Source organism: Diuraphis noxia, unplaced genomic scaffold (assembly GCF_037042655.1).
Source record: "Diuraphis noxia isolate RWA-SAM2 unplaced genomic scaffold, SU_Dnox_SAM2 contig0005, whole genome shotgun sequence".
Taxonomy (NCBI): domain Eukaryota; kingdom Metazoa; phylum Arthropoda; class Insecta; order Hemiptera; family Aphididae; genus Diuraphis; species Diuraphis noxia.
Window position 1 is genome coordinate 27,376,270 of NW_028301715.1, and position 13,135 is coordinate 27,389,404.

The window sequence follows — 13,135 nt, forward strand, 5'->3', positions numbered from 1 at the left end:
AAAAAAATTTTTCTTGGGGTGGGGGTGGTAGCGGTGGTGGCGCTATATTGTTGCTGCTGTGTATGTGTATATATAAATGTGTGTATACCTTTATTGTACGTGGCGTGTCGTACTGTCGTGAATTATATGTGTATACAGTTGATCGATATCAAAAAACTTTACAATAATAATGTGATATAGCACATAACATGTTGTTATAGGTTAGGTTTTTCGCGTGGAGAAAATATGCATTTTCGGAGATGAAAAGCTGCTACCGCGCGGAAGGGCGACGGCATGATATATATAATAGCACCACGCAAACTGTGGGACGGGGTGTTTCCACGGTATAATTGCTGTATTACTCCTCCGCGGCGCGCATACACAGAGGGACCTCCTGCACGTCCCGCCGCCTAGGAGCGGCACGTCGCGCTTCTTTGCAACGGTCATGCGCACGGCCGGCCGTTCGATCCGCCGCCGCCGCTCGACAGCCGTCCGCGCTGCTCGCGTCGGGTCCCCAGTTCGCGACGACACACGCAAACGCACGCGGCGGCTCTCTCGAGAGGGGCGCGCACACCACTGTGCACCGTCGACGATTTCGCCGCACGCGTTTTCCGTCAACGCGACAGTCGAATATATTGTGAGACCTCATACTGTGGTGCGTCAGCGTTTCCGTTTTCGAACTTCCCCCACACGTCCGAAAATACCGCGTCTGTCCGTCCGTCGGTTCGATCGTGAAAGTGTAATTTTTATGTGATCTTTCGGTGACGAAATCGGTCCGACCGGAAGTATAGTCTCCGTCGATACTATGCGGCCGGCTGCGGCGTTTGGCAAACCGTTCACTTATCTAGCGGCTTCTCCCGCCGCCGCCGACCACCGTCCGCCGCAGCAACAACTACAAACGCCTGTACCGGCGTCCTTGCACACGTTTGCCGGTACTGCCGGTGGTAGCGGTGGCGCCCCGACGCCACCGGTCAGGACGTCTACGGCTGCAATGCAAGGGACGACGGCGACCGCCAAACAGAAACCGCCTCCGGTGCCACCCAGGGGTGAACAGACCAGACTGACAACGGTGCCAGCCAAGAGATCTGCTCCAGCATCGGAACCGGTCTGCAAGAAAACGGAACCGGCGGTGGTGACCGCTCCGTCACCGCCTCCACCGCCGCCACCACCATCCCCGCCTAGCACTATTGTTCCGGATGTAGACACTAATGTTATGCCACCACCTCCGCCACTCACACTATTACCACCTGAGACCGCAGAACAGGACGAAGACTTGTCCGCTTCGGCGTTGATCAGCAAGTTTGAAAGCGGATGCGCCGTCAAACCGACTGCGGTCATCACCGGTACGACTGCTGATCAGAAACTTCCCGTCGAAGTGGACTCGGGCACTTCCACGTTGGCTGAGAGCACGGACGACGATGACAACGACAATGAAGACGACGACGGCGAGGATGACGGTGCGGCAGACATATGGGTGCGGACAATCGAGTCTCCGGTCAAGAATATACACCCGCAAAAGGTCCGACACCATTCGGATAGTGCGATAAAGGCGGTTACGGTCTCGTCCTCACCACCAGCTGAAAAGCGCGGCAGCTTGCCGTCAGATGTGGCCGTGCAGGACAAGAGGAGTTCGCCGCCACCGGCCAAAGACTCAGCCAGGTCTTCGTTCCGGTCATCGTCCGGCAGCCGGTGCTCGTCACCCGCACTGCTGGCTGTCAACAGTCAGCAGAACAAGCAGTGTTCGTCGGATGGCAGGAAAATAAGCGCGGCCGAGGCACTCGGTGTGGTGGCCAAACCGTGTCCACGTATACTGCCTTCGTCAGCGGCAACAACGCTTGACGCGGCGTGCCGGCGCCAATCGCTGGGCAACCTAACTGAGTCACGGTTCGGGACTTTGCTCTCCTCGTCCGTGCGGTCATCGTGGGCCCCACCGTCGGGTGTTCAGACGGACGTCGAGTCGACTCAGAGCGAACCATCGTTTGACTACAGGCGCAAAAAGTTCACAAAACGGTGCTCGAGTGCGGACGGACGGAACCCCGTGCATCACCATCATCATCACCATCACTACCATACCATGCAGTCGGGTGGTCGGGCTGCGGCTGCTCGGGATCCGGATTTTGGTGCCAAGCGGGCGTTTATCCAGGAGAAACTGCAGGCGGCCGGCACCAAACAGCTGCAGAACTTCGGTATCGTACCATCCGGGCTTCCGCCCACGCCACCGCCACCGGTATCAGTGTACCACATGCAACTGCACAACGGCGGTTTGGGAGGTGTCGACTGTGGCAGGCCACCCCGGTCATCGTCGTGCAACTGCGGCCAGCACCAGGCTACGTCCAGGCCGATGTTCATAAACAAGCGGACCGCGTCCGCCGAGGAGTTACTGCCTCTACCGGCTGCTGTCACCATGGCTGAAGCTGACCAGTTCACGGCCGTAGGCCGCCCGGCGTCCGCGTCATCATCATCATCGTCCGGTGGCCGCGGTTCGTTTGGCCGTTCGCAGCGGGTCACGTTTGCGCTTGACCAGCATCAGGACCAGCACCAGATATTCGCAGCGGGTGGCACCGAGCTGACGTCGTCTTCGTCCTCGTCCTCGTCTTCAGCCGCCAAAAAACCATTCAAGAGCAATTTAAAAGTCAAAGACACTGCCGTAGCGCCCGAACTGAACATGCTCGGCACCAGTGCCATCAACACCAGACTGCCGCCTCAACACCCACACCCATACGGACTGCCGTACAAATTGCCAGTTGTCACCGCTGACGTTTTGCAGGTTGTACGAAATATTTATATTAATCAAAATGTTATACGTTAAGGTCACCATAATAATTTATAATATTATTATTATAAATTAATAATTATAATGTGCGCATGTACTTCACGGGAATATTATTAATTGGGTGGATATGTGAGCACTGGTGTACACACGCTGTCAGGACCTTAAAACTTCAGCGCATAACTGCAGAAGTTATCATGGAATGTTTGCATTTCAATAGTTAATAATTATAGATTAATTGTTAACAATATAAACATATACATATACAGGTAATTATATATGCATATAGTATACGATATGTATTCAACCTTTTCTCAACTATTATAGATGTCTCACGGACCCTTTCGCATACTCATAACTAGTCATAACTATCGTAGTCGTGAAATCGTAAACGCTGTATAATTAAATTGTATAGTTTTAGCGCCACCACCGGCAAGCATCAATCATTCCTCTTTCTTGGACTTCAACAGGGTTATTAGAGATATTCTGAACTGTCATAGGCCTCGGACAACTTTGATATTTTCAAAATTATAATAATATTCCTATTGTGATTTTATTCATACTTAGTGCTTTTATCGTATTTAACGACTGCAATTTCGTAACAAAGGTTCTCCTCATCGAATGTTTTATATATTTTACTGTACTAGACTACTAGATACATCTGTTTACTAATGTTACTTATTGTTTATGCGTTTAATAGTGATTACATAATATATTCGTATTAAGAAAAATAACAAAGTTAATATAAATAGGTCAATTTATTGTAACATTAAAACTGAATACACAAAAATATTAAACTACTGAATATAAATTTGATAAAGCCTGTATGCTTGTAAGGCGGAGACTACATGATATGTATTATTATAGTAGGTAGGTAATGACAAATTTTATTCAAGAGTATTTTTATTTTATAATTATATAACCTTATCTCTATTTTTGATGAAGTCTTAAAAAAAAAAAATCTAAATAATAAATATTAACTTAACTTAAAGTGTTTAAATCCTAGCGTAATTAGAAGTTATTTTCGTGGAGGGATTGTTGTTTTAAATTAAATTAAACTTGTGAATATAAAAAAAAAAAACCCCCCGTCAAGATAGAATTCACCCACTGCCAAATGTATACGTCTCTCGACTCTTGGTGGAAACGTTTTAAGTTGTAAAAATCGAATTATTGCCGTCCGTTAAGTGAACGTTAAAATAAATGTTCGACGAGACTGTTCGCGTCCTAAACCGTATACGTATAATATACTTACGTAGGTACAGTATTATACATTTTGGACGGGGACCGCGGTGATGTTCAAGAGTTTTAAAGTACGAATTAAGGATGAATTGAGGTAGTAATAAAACATGTCATAAATATACACAGGAGAAATTGACTATACCGTAAACATACTGCTGAAGCTTCATCGCGTGTGACGACAATACACGCTCCCGTATATTATGGTAAGTAGCGTCGTAAAAAAGTTTACCGCTGTTGAAAAGATTTTTTTACTTCAGAAACGAAATATGGAAACACGTATCCGCGGGTTCTTGTGGTGTTATGCCTGCGGCAATCCTATACCTATGTATTGTATATGCATGGTATAGGTACCTACATATTATATTGGTACAGTTATCAATAAATGGGGATATGAAGTATCTGTATACCGCATCGCGATAGTGTGTTTATATATGCATAAATATAATAATGTATTTTATAATAATATTACACTCAATAAATTATCGATTAATATCAAAAACAATTTTGCTCAATTCCTGTATTTCGGATATGCGTAATAAATAATAATGTAATATATTAGCACACATATTGACTATACATATACTACTACACCCATTACCTATACCCACCGCGTATTAAACTCGATATAATCAAGTCGGTACGCCGACTGTTTCCGTTCATTATTGATAAGCTCAATATATAATATAGTGCTTTTTGAATTTTAATAACAATGTAAAATTCATAGCTACCAACTACCCTTTTACTGTCATTACAAATTGTTGTATGATATATTTTGTTTTTTGTTCCACATACAAGCATATTATGACGTTATCCTTGAGATTTAACAACCGTAGGCTTTTGCACAAAATCTTACACCAAACATCGTCTTCGGTTTTTTATATGCGTGAATAAAAAGTTTTACTCACATTTTATAATATTCAGCTTATGTAAATAATGCGATTTAAGACGGATTTCTTTTTTATTCTAATACATAGCTAGTGTTTGTTCTCGACAAGTGTAAAATAATCGTGATCTTAGTTTTGAAGTCAACATGATTTATAATTTATAAATAATGATGATAAGAATTTACAGGATAATTAGGTTACAATTAGTAAATTTGATGAGAGATTACAAAATGGTAGGGGAATCCACTAAAACTACCTTTACTAATTCAGTATTTTAACTGTATTATGGTTGTATAGGTACTTAGAACTTAAACGTGTTTAAATTTGATACACTGAATAAAACCTATTTAATATTATTTTTTTAAATAATTACTTTTTGATATTTTACGACTTCAATAATTTTGTAGGTACCCAACAATATTTATTACACTGACCATGTGTGTATGTTCCTTATACATTTTACATGAGCATGATGGGTTTTATATTTTTTGAATTGTTTGTGGGCAAAAGACAAATAGTGAGTATTTCACGAGAATTATGGAACAAACTTTTTATTACAAGCGACCCTATTTTTTAATTCATACAAAATGTCACGTCCTATTGAATAATATCCATGGAATTTTTAACTGTAAACACAAGCATTTATTATGTGTTTTTAGGTTACTGTATTGTGTCCTGATCTTTTATTCAATGTTGGTATATATAGGTACTGCATCGATATAGGTATAATATATCTGATAGGTACAGCTCCTATAAGTGTATAACCGATATAGGTGTACCTGATGTATGCTATTCATATATACGTGAGTACCTAGTTATAATAATAGTTATTATACTAGTTATTATAACTTTATAAATTATTTTCCGAATAATCTGTAATTATTTATGTTTAATTAATCGATATTATTAAGGTAATTTTTAATACAAGCTTGAACATATGTCAATACTCGTTTGAAATTAGGTTTATGTCATGCAATTTGTTCTGTTCTGTATTTTTTGCCGTCAATTTATTTTTGTATTTATTGAAATACATCATCAGTTATATTATCAGTATAAGCTTATTTTGATGCTCTTGTTATGAATCTATGATTAAATGAATAAGTTTTATTATCTGAGAGGAGCTATGAATGTATTGATTTTACAATGATGTGTTAAAAGCTCTAGCAGAAAATTTCCATAGTTCACTCCAAAAATCAACTGGCTCAATACACTTCAACTTACACATACGTCCACCACCTCAAAGACGACTAAAACGCGGTCGCCCGCACGATCTTATTCGATAATGCTATTAAATAACTAGTCACTACTGTAATTATCGCTCTTAATAGTAATTGTAAATACTTATATCATGTTAAAATTAGTCAAAAAAAAATTATGTTATTTATCCATAGATGTAGATAGCCTTATAGGCTAGGAATGTCTTATTATAAAAAAAAAAAAAAAAAAAAAAAAACAATGGTGTGTGTTTTATTTCTTTATCTTTTTTATTTCTGTATACATGATAAGTTGTCGAAATAATGCATCGATTTTCAATTTCAGTGTAGCTTTTCTGGTGAGAAAGTGAATCTAGTTGGTGCATTGATGAGGTCAAGATTTAAAATTCCAAATAGATTTCCAAATATTGAAAATTGAATACAAGGTTCCCCATAATTTAATATAATAGCAGTTGAAAAATATTAAAAATACATAATCACGTTTTTTTTATATAACCTTTAAAGAATTCAAACTTTATAAAATATATTAGATTGAAAATTTACAAATTATTTAGTTTTCTAAACATTTATAAAACGTTTAACTTTTATAGGTGAGGAATAACAATTTAAAACAAGATTTCGTAATTGGTTAATTCTATAACAAAAAAATCTAAAAACTATAATATATAAGCACAATTATTTTTATAGTTAAGTTCAAATTTGGACAAGATTACATATTATAACAACCAGGAATAACAATTTTAGTTATCTATATATTGATGCTATATTTTTTTTTATTTTACAATTTTATGTACACAATCTGTACACCGTAGTACAATAAGTAACGAGTATGTGTAGGTATTATAATATAGTAACATGAATATTTTGAATTAAGAAATCACCCTTTGGTGACACTTTGCTGGGAATTATTATTTGCGAGTACTTGAAATTTCTAGAATATAATTTATATTCTAATTGTTATAGTTAATGTCGTTATTGATTTATACTAATACTTTATAGTATATTGTATATACTATGAATGACTGAGTGAGTCAGGTATACATAATACATCCAAAAAAAAAGAATTTATTTTAGACATACCTACATTTTTTTTTTTTAAATAACAACAACATAATTGATATAGTATAAAATATCCTAAACTAACAAACCGTCTCCTCCCAGAATCATTTTTCTTATACAATGATATTACGATTTACGAGTATATCATTGAATTTAAATTTAATAACATCCATTTCAGTAACTCACTTGTAACATACTGTACAGCAGAGCAACATTCATTTACCCGCTTTTTTGGTTTATAGATTATTATTCAGGAGAAGCAATTTCAGATTTTTGAAGTTTAAAATGTGTAACATAATAGACACCTGTTGCGATTAAAAAAAAAGTCTTATGAGGATGTGACAGCTTTATGATGGAATAGTCTTTTAAAAGTATGATTACAAAGTTAAACTTTGAATTTTTGTATTTCGCACCGAATATCTTGTGTATATCTACGGACATATATTATTTATTGTAAGTTATTAAATAGCTATCTTATAATACCTTTTTCAATGGATTAAATCTCATACCTATGCTACAATATTGTTGGTTTTGGGTGCACGATTCATCAACGTGTGTTATATACATGGCTAACTTATAAAGTATTTTCTAAATTTTCTCTTGGAAAATATTTTTCCTTTAAAAACAAACAAAACACATCATTATTTATTTATGTCGAGAAAGATTGATGTATGTTGACGAGTGTTGAACAATAAATAATCTAATGAACCACTACTTACTTTATTATCTTTATACACCTGTACTTCGCAAAGTTCTTGGAGTTCATTCATATGAAACTTTAACGTGAAAAATACCTGTATTCTTTATAAGATAAGTGCATAGACTTAAGATAGATATATAACTTCTAGAATTTCATCTTTTATTTTTATATCTGTATAATCTGTAAGAATTATACTTATGGGAATAATGACATTTTATACTTTATTTAAAAAAAAATTTAATTATGAACTATATTTAAATACCAATAAACAAACTATTTTGTTTGTATATTATGTTTAACTTTAACTGCTGGCACATATTTAGTTTATTGCTATTTTATTTTTACTTTAAGATTAATTTCATTATATTTATTTTTGAACGGTTTTTAATCGTGGAATAATATTATTTCAATATATAATTGATTATTAATTTTATAAGAATATGTATATATATTTTAAATATTTATGAGAAAAACTTAAACTATTTTGGAATTTAATTATATCTAATAATATAATTTCTGTTGGTAATTTTTTATTGGAAAACCATTTAATTTAAGCAAGATATTTTGAGTTTTCAATAGGTTATATACAAAGAAAATTAAATTTTCATTTACAAATAAAGAGATAAAAGATAGTCAAATCAATTACAATATGAAACTAGACTCCTTATATTCTTGAAATATATTATAATATGAAATGTTTCAAGAAAGTACATCTCTTAACCACGCAACTTCTTGGTAATTTACGAGTTTAAAATTAAATGCATTCAGTATTTAGTTATAGCCTAATCCCAAAATTAAACTTCACACTAGTAGTTCATACTACTCGTTAGCTTACTAACTTTTAGTTAAATAAATAGTAAATATAGTTATATAAAATCATATTATGGTAAGGTAAAAGAAAATGATGAATAATATTTTTTATAAAATTAACAATTTTAATAATTTCGCATAATATTTGGTTATTGGTATTGATATTATTGAGAATTTAAAATATAGAAATCGCGATAAATTCGGAAACAACCTAAGCATGACATGAATTGGGAGTTGGGACGCTGGAATAAGTATAGTATTTTAAGGTTGTGTTGTATTTTCTATATATAATAGCGATAAACTGTACTATAGGTAAAGTATCAACATGTATCATTCATGTATCAACTATCGCCTATATAACTGTATAAAGAAACCAAAAAAGTGATTATCGTATTTTTGTATGTTTTATTATTTTTTACCTAAACGTTTTTGATTTAAATCCAAATTTATCCGATATTAAAGGGCAAGATCTTGATTTATTATGATGTATTATGTTGACTGCATGCTTACTCATAATTTGCAATTTGCACCAAAAGCAAATTAAGTTAGAAGTTATATATTATTAAACATTTACAAACTATTTTGAATTTTTTTTTATTTGAGTTTGTTTTATATTATTTTTTGAATGAAAGTCTTAAGTAATTTATTTTCATTGCACAAATTGCAGCACTTATAGCTTACGTAGACATAAAGTTGGAAATCTCGTGCAGTTTGATATACGTTCATTATTTTTATGTTTCCCGTAATTCGATTTTCGTAATAACAACCCTTCACGACCTGGCCCAAGTGGCTTTGAGAATAGAGGAATACGTGTAAAAACGAACCATGGTTAGAAATATAAAATTATAAAGTGTTCATGTATGATACTATTTATATAGCTGATATAAATAGTGTCTATTATGTTATAATATAAATTTTAAATTCCTAATCTTTTCTCAATGTAGAAAATTTTAATATTGTTTTTTTTTTTTTTTACAAAGTGTCTATAAGGATTACATTAATTGTAACCTAAATACTTATATTATATTAAAATTATTTCTATGTGATAACAATATATTATAGAATATGTTTACGGTATAAATATACTTATAACTTATTAAATTTTAGTTTATCATTTATTTAAGTTTTATAAATATAAATATTACTATAAATAAATAAAATACATATATCATATGATCTATTTGGTTTTAGCAAAAATTAATACGTACAATTTTTGTATACTCATATTTATTTTTGTAAAATATTGTCAACGATTTCGTTTATATAATATATAGCTACAATATTTTATTTTATAATCGATGCGTTTGGGATTAGGAGAGAAAAAATGTGATATTAGAGATTTTCAGTAGTTTATATATGGCATATTTATATTCACATATATTTTTTTATAACTTTCACATAATCAGGTACTATATTTCATATATTTTATATATTTTAATAAACATACATCTATACATTAAAAACAGCAAAAGCTAAAAGAATAAATAATTTATAAATTATTCCATACTATACTATACATCACCGGATCACCGTAAATTTAATTTAATTTAATTCTATTCGTATTATATTTTTTTTAATGTGTATTGTATAGGTACGAATATAACTTGAGTCAATATTATGCTAATATACTTATATAATTAAATATAATTAATTACCCAATACCTACCACTTATAATATTATGTTATTATTTGTTTGCTTTAATTGCTGCCTATGTAATCTACTCATTTACCCATGTTCTATTTGATCTTTAAATTAATAATATATATTTGTCACTACACTACTATATACGTAGATTTTACTCACATTATTGGATATTGGTATTGAACAAAATCGAAACTATTTAGTATTTTGAAACTAGCATGTACAGATGTAGTGTATTGCTTTACGCGCTGTAATGAGAACTGTGAATTCACATAAGTAACTTTAAATTTAGTTTACTATGTCTTCATTAAATTTCATCTGCTAACAAACGAAGAAATAGTTTATACATTTAAACACATTAAACATAGTTTATACTATACATTGTATATTATGTGTCATATACATATATGTATTTATGGCTAATAACCACTGTCTTCACCATAGGCAATATTAAAAAAAATTCATGAATTTGTTGTGTTTTGGTTTCATGTTTAATAGTTTAATCGTATTTACTACACTAAGTTAGGAAAATATAAATAGGTATGTGATAGATGGAATATACTTATACCAAAGCTTTTATTTATCAAACATTGATTAAATTATTAAAAAAAAATCACACACCTGTGGTTAAGACTGAATAATTCCTTTCTAATCAATATAGCAGCATCAGTAGTGGTAAAAAATATTTTCTTTTGAGGCCAATAAGTATGATTATTAGTTAAATTTACTTTTTATATTTAAGAAAAGATGGTGGCTGATAGGTGTAAAAATGTAAGCAGATTCGTCGATACAAATAGCGATGAGAGCTTCTATGTGGATCTACTGGACTATAATAATATTATACGTGTAACTAAAATTACTTTTATATATGTCATAACTAGTACTATAGAAACTTTAAATTGCATACGTTTTTAGATTTTATAAAATTATATTCAAAATTTTAAACTGTTCGAATTATGTTTAGCTATATAATACTATACGTAGGTATATATAGGAATGCCAATTAAAAATAACTGAATCCGTCTATTTGTTTAACTTATCTAACCTAAAGAACCTAAAGAATGATATATAATTGATAGAAAATTAAATGAATGTACATTTTAAAATGGAATTACATGTTATTATCCAATTATCTTGAAATCAATAAATTATTAATATAATTAATGAAGGTTTCAAAAAATACATTACCTAATTATAGTTTTTATTGAGTAGATTAAACTAGATAATATAGATTAATAGATTATATATCATAATATTATAGTATAATTAGAAATAATTGTTTTATAACACCAAAAATATTTTTAAGCTGCATAATTTATTATTATAAGTTATAATTATAGCTTTAAATACATTTCAGATACATTTACAAACCATTATATCAAATACCTAATTAAAACTTTTTGACGATATACTTTTTTTAAAGTTATTTTTTAATAATAATTATTAATGAACAGTAAATCATATATTTTTTGTATAGTTTATTTAACTGAGGTGAGTAGTGAGTACTACGTGGTGGAAATTTAGAGTAGAAATATTTAACATCAATGAATGTACCTAAATGAACCTCCTGTAAAATAACTCATTTTTCAACTTTTTAGTTGTACCTCTTTATAAGTCTATAGTTTATCGAATATTCTTTGAAATTAAATATAATATCAAATAATAAATTGTGATTTAAAACTCTCAATTCACTTTTATTCTACTTTGCGTTTGTACCTACCTATATACATAATATAAAGTACCTACTTGTATGGATATGGATAGCTGATGTTGCTGTTCAATGCGATTACTATTTACTGATAGCTGATTTACAGCACAAAAATAAATGTACATGAGTTAAACGTAGGTTGCATCTCGCATTTATTATTTTATCCCATAGTACCGATGTCCTATAATATTCATATTTACTGAGCCGCGGAAGGATGGGCCATTGTTTTCGTTTTCATATTTTTCTTATATACCTACTTTTAGGCTTGCAACTCACTCAAATCCTTTAGTCAAAACACTCTCATCATATGCTATTCCGGGAAATCCTCCTAGGCGATTAAAACGCAACTGGTGCAGAGATATGCTGACTTAATATCATAATTTAAAAGAAAAAAAAAAAAAAGCAATCAATAAACATAGATGTATCTATGAGAAAACTTAATGTATAACTTCAATTTATAAGTGTCATCAATGGGTGGCTGCTTTTATCAAGATATTCATGTATTGTTTTTATATTTTAGCTAATACTCTTATTGTACCCACGAGGTACAGATTGTGTATGTAATAATAATAAAGAAAAAAAAAAAAAAAAAAAAAATATACCTACTTTTGCCGGCATAGTACTCCTATAGTACTACAACTCAGCGTATGTCCAGTGACTAATTCCGCTATTCAATTCATATTTTGTTACATTTTATAGACATTTTTCATCTAAAAGAAAAAGACGCATTAAATTGTTTACAGTTTCATGGTAAAAGTTTGGGGTTACCAATTTTTTACGAACCAAATAATAATATAATAATATAAAAATCCTGTTGGATATTCTTTTTAATTTGCAAAATTCTTTTATCTTGAGTTTTTTATTCAAGAATTAAAAAAGGTTGTCCAGTGTCCACATAATAACTTATTACCTACTTATTAGTATAACGCGAGAGTTTTCTCCGTTATAGGAGAACGAGAAACACATTGTTAATAACGAATTTTTTTTTTTTTTTTTGTAGAGGAAATGTATGCAGTTTATAATGTAATATAGTAGGTATGCTAAACTCCGTCTACTCGCAATACTCGCATTTACCGTTTATCTTTATATATTATATGAGTGATTAAAAATACGATAAGGATAATGTTAAT

At 32.5% G+C, this 13,135-nt stretch overlaps 1 protein-coding gene across 2 annotated transcripts in view; it reads left to right on the top strand.

The window, feature by feature from the left end:
- The first annotated feature begins 496 nt into the window (after positions 1–496).
- LOC107163163 (uncharacterized) overlaps positions 497–13,135 on the top strand; it is a 186,949-nt gene continuing 174,310 nt past the window's right edge. For both annotated transcript variants that reach the window (XM_089228037.1, XM_089228038.1), the window contains exon 1: positions 497–2,746. In XM_089228037.1, the coding sequence (XP_089084163.1) occupies positions 785–2,746 (1,962 nt within the window). In that variant the 5' untranslated portion in view covers positions 497–784. The remainder of the gene's footprint in view (positions 2,747–13,135) is intronic.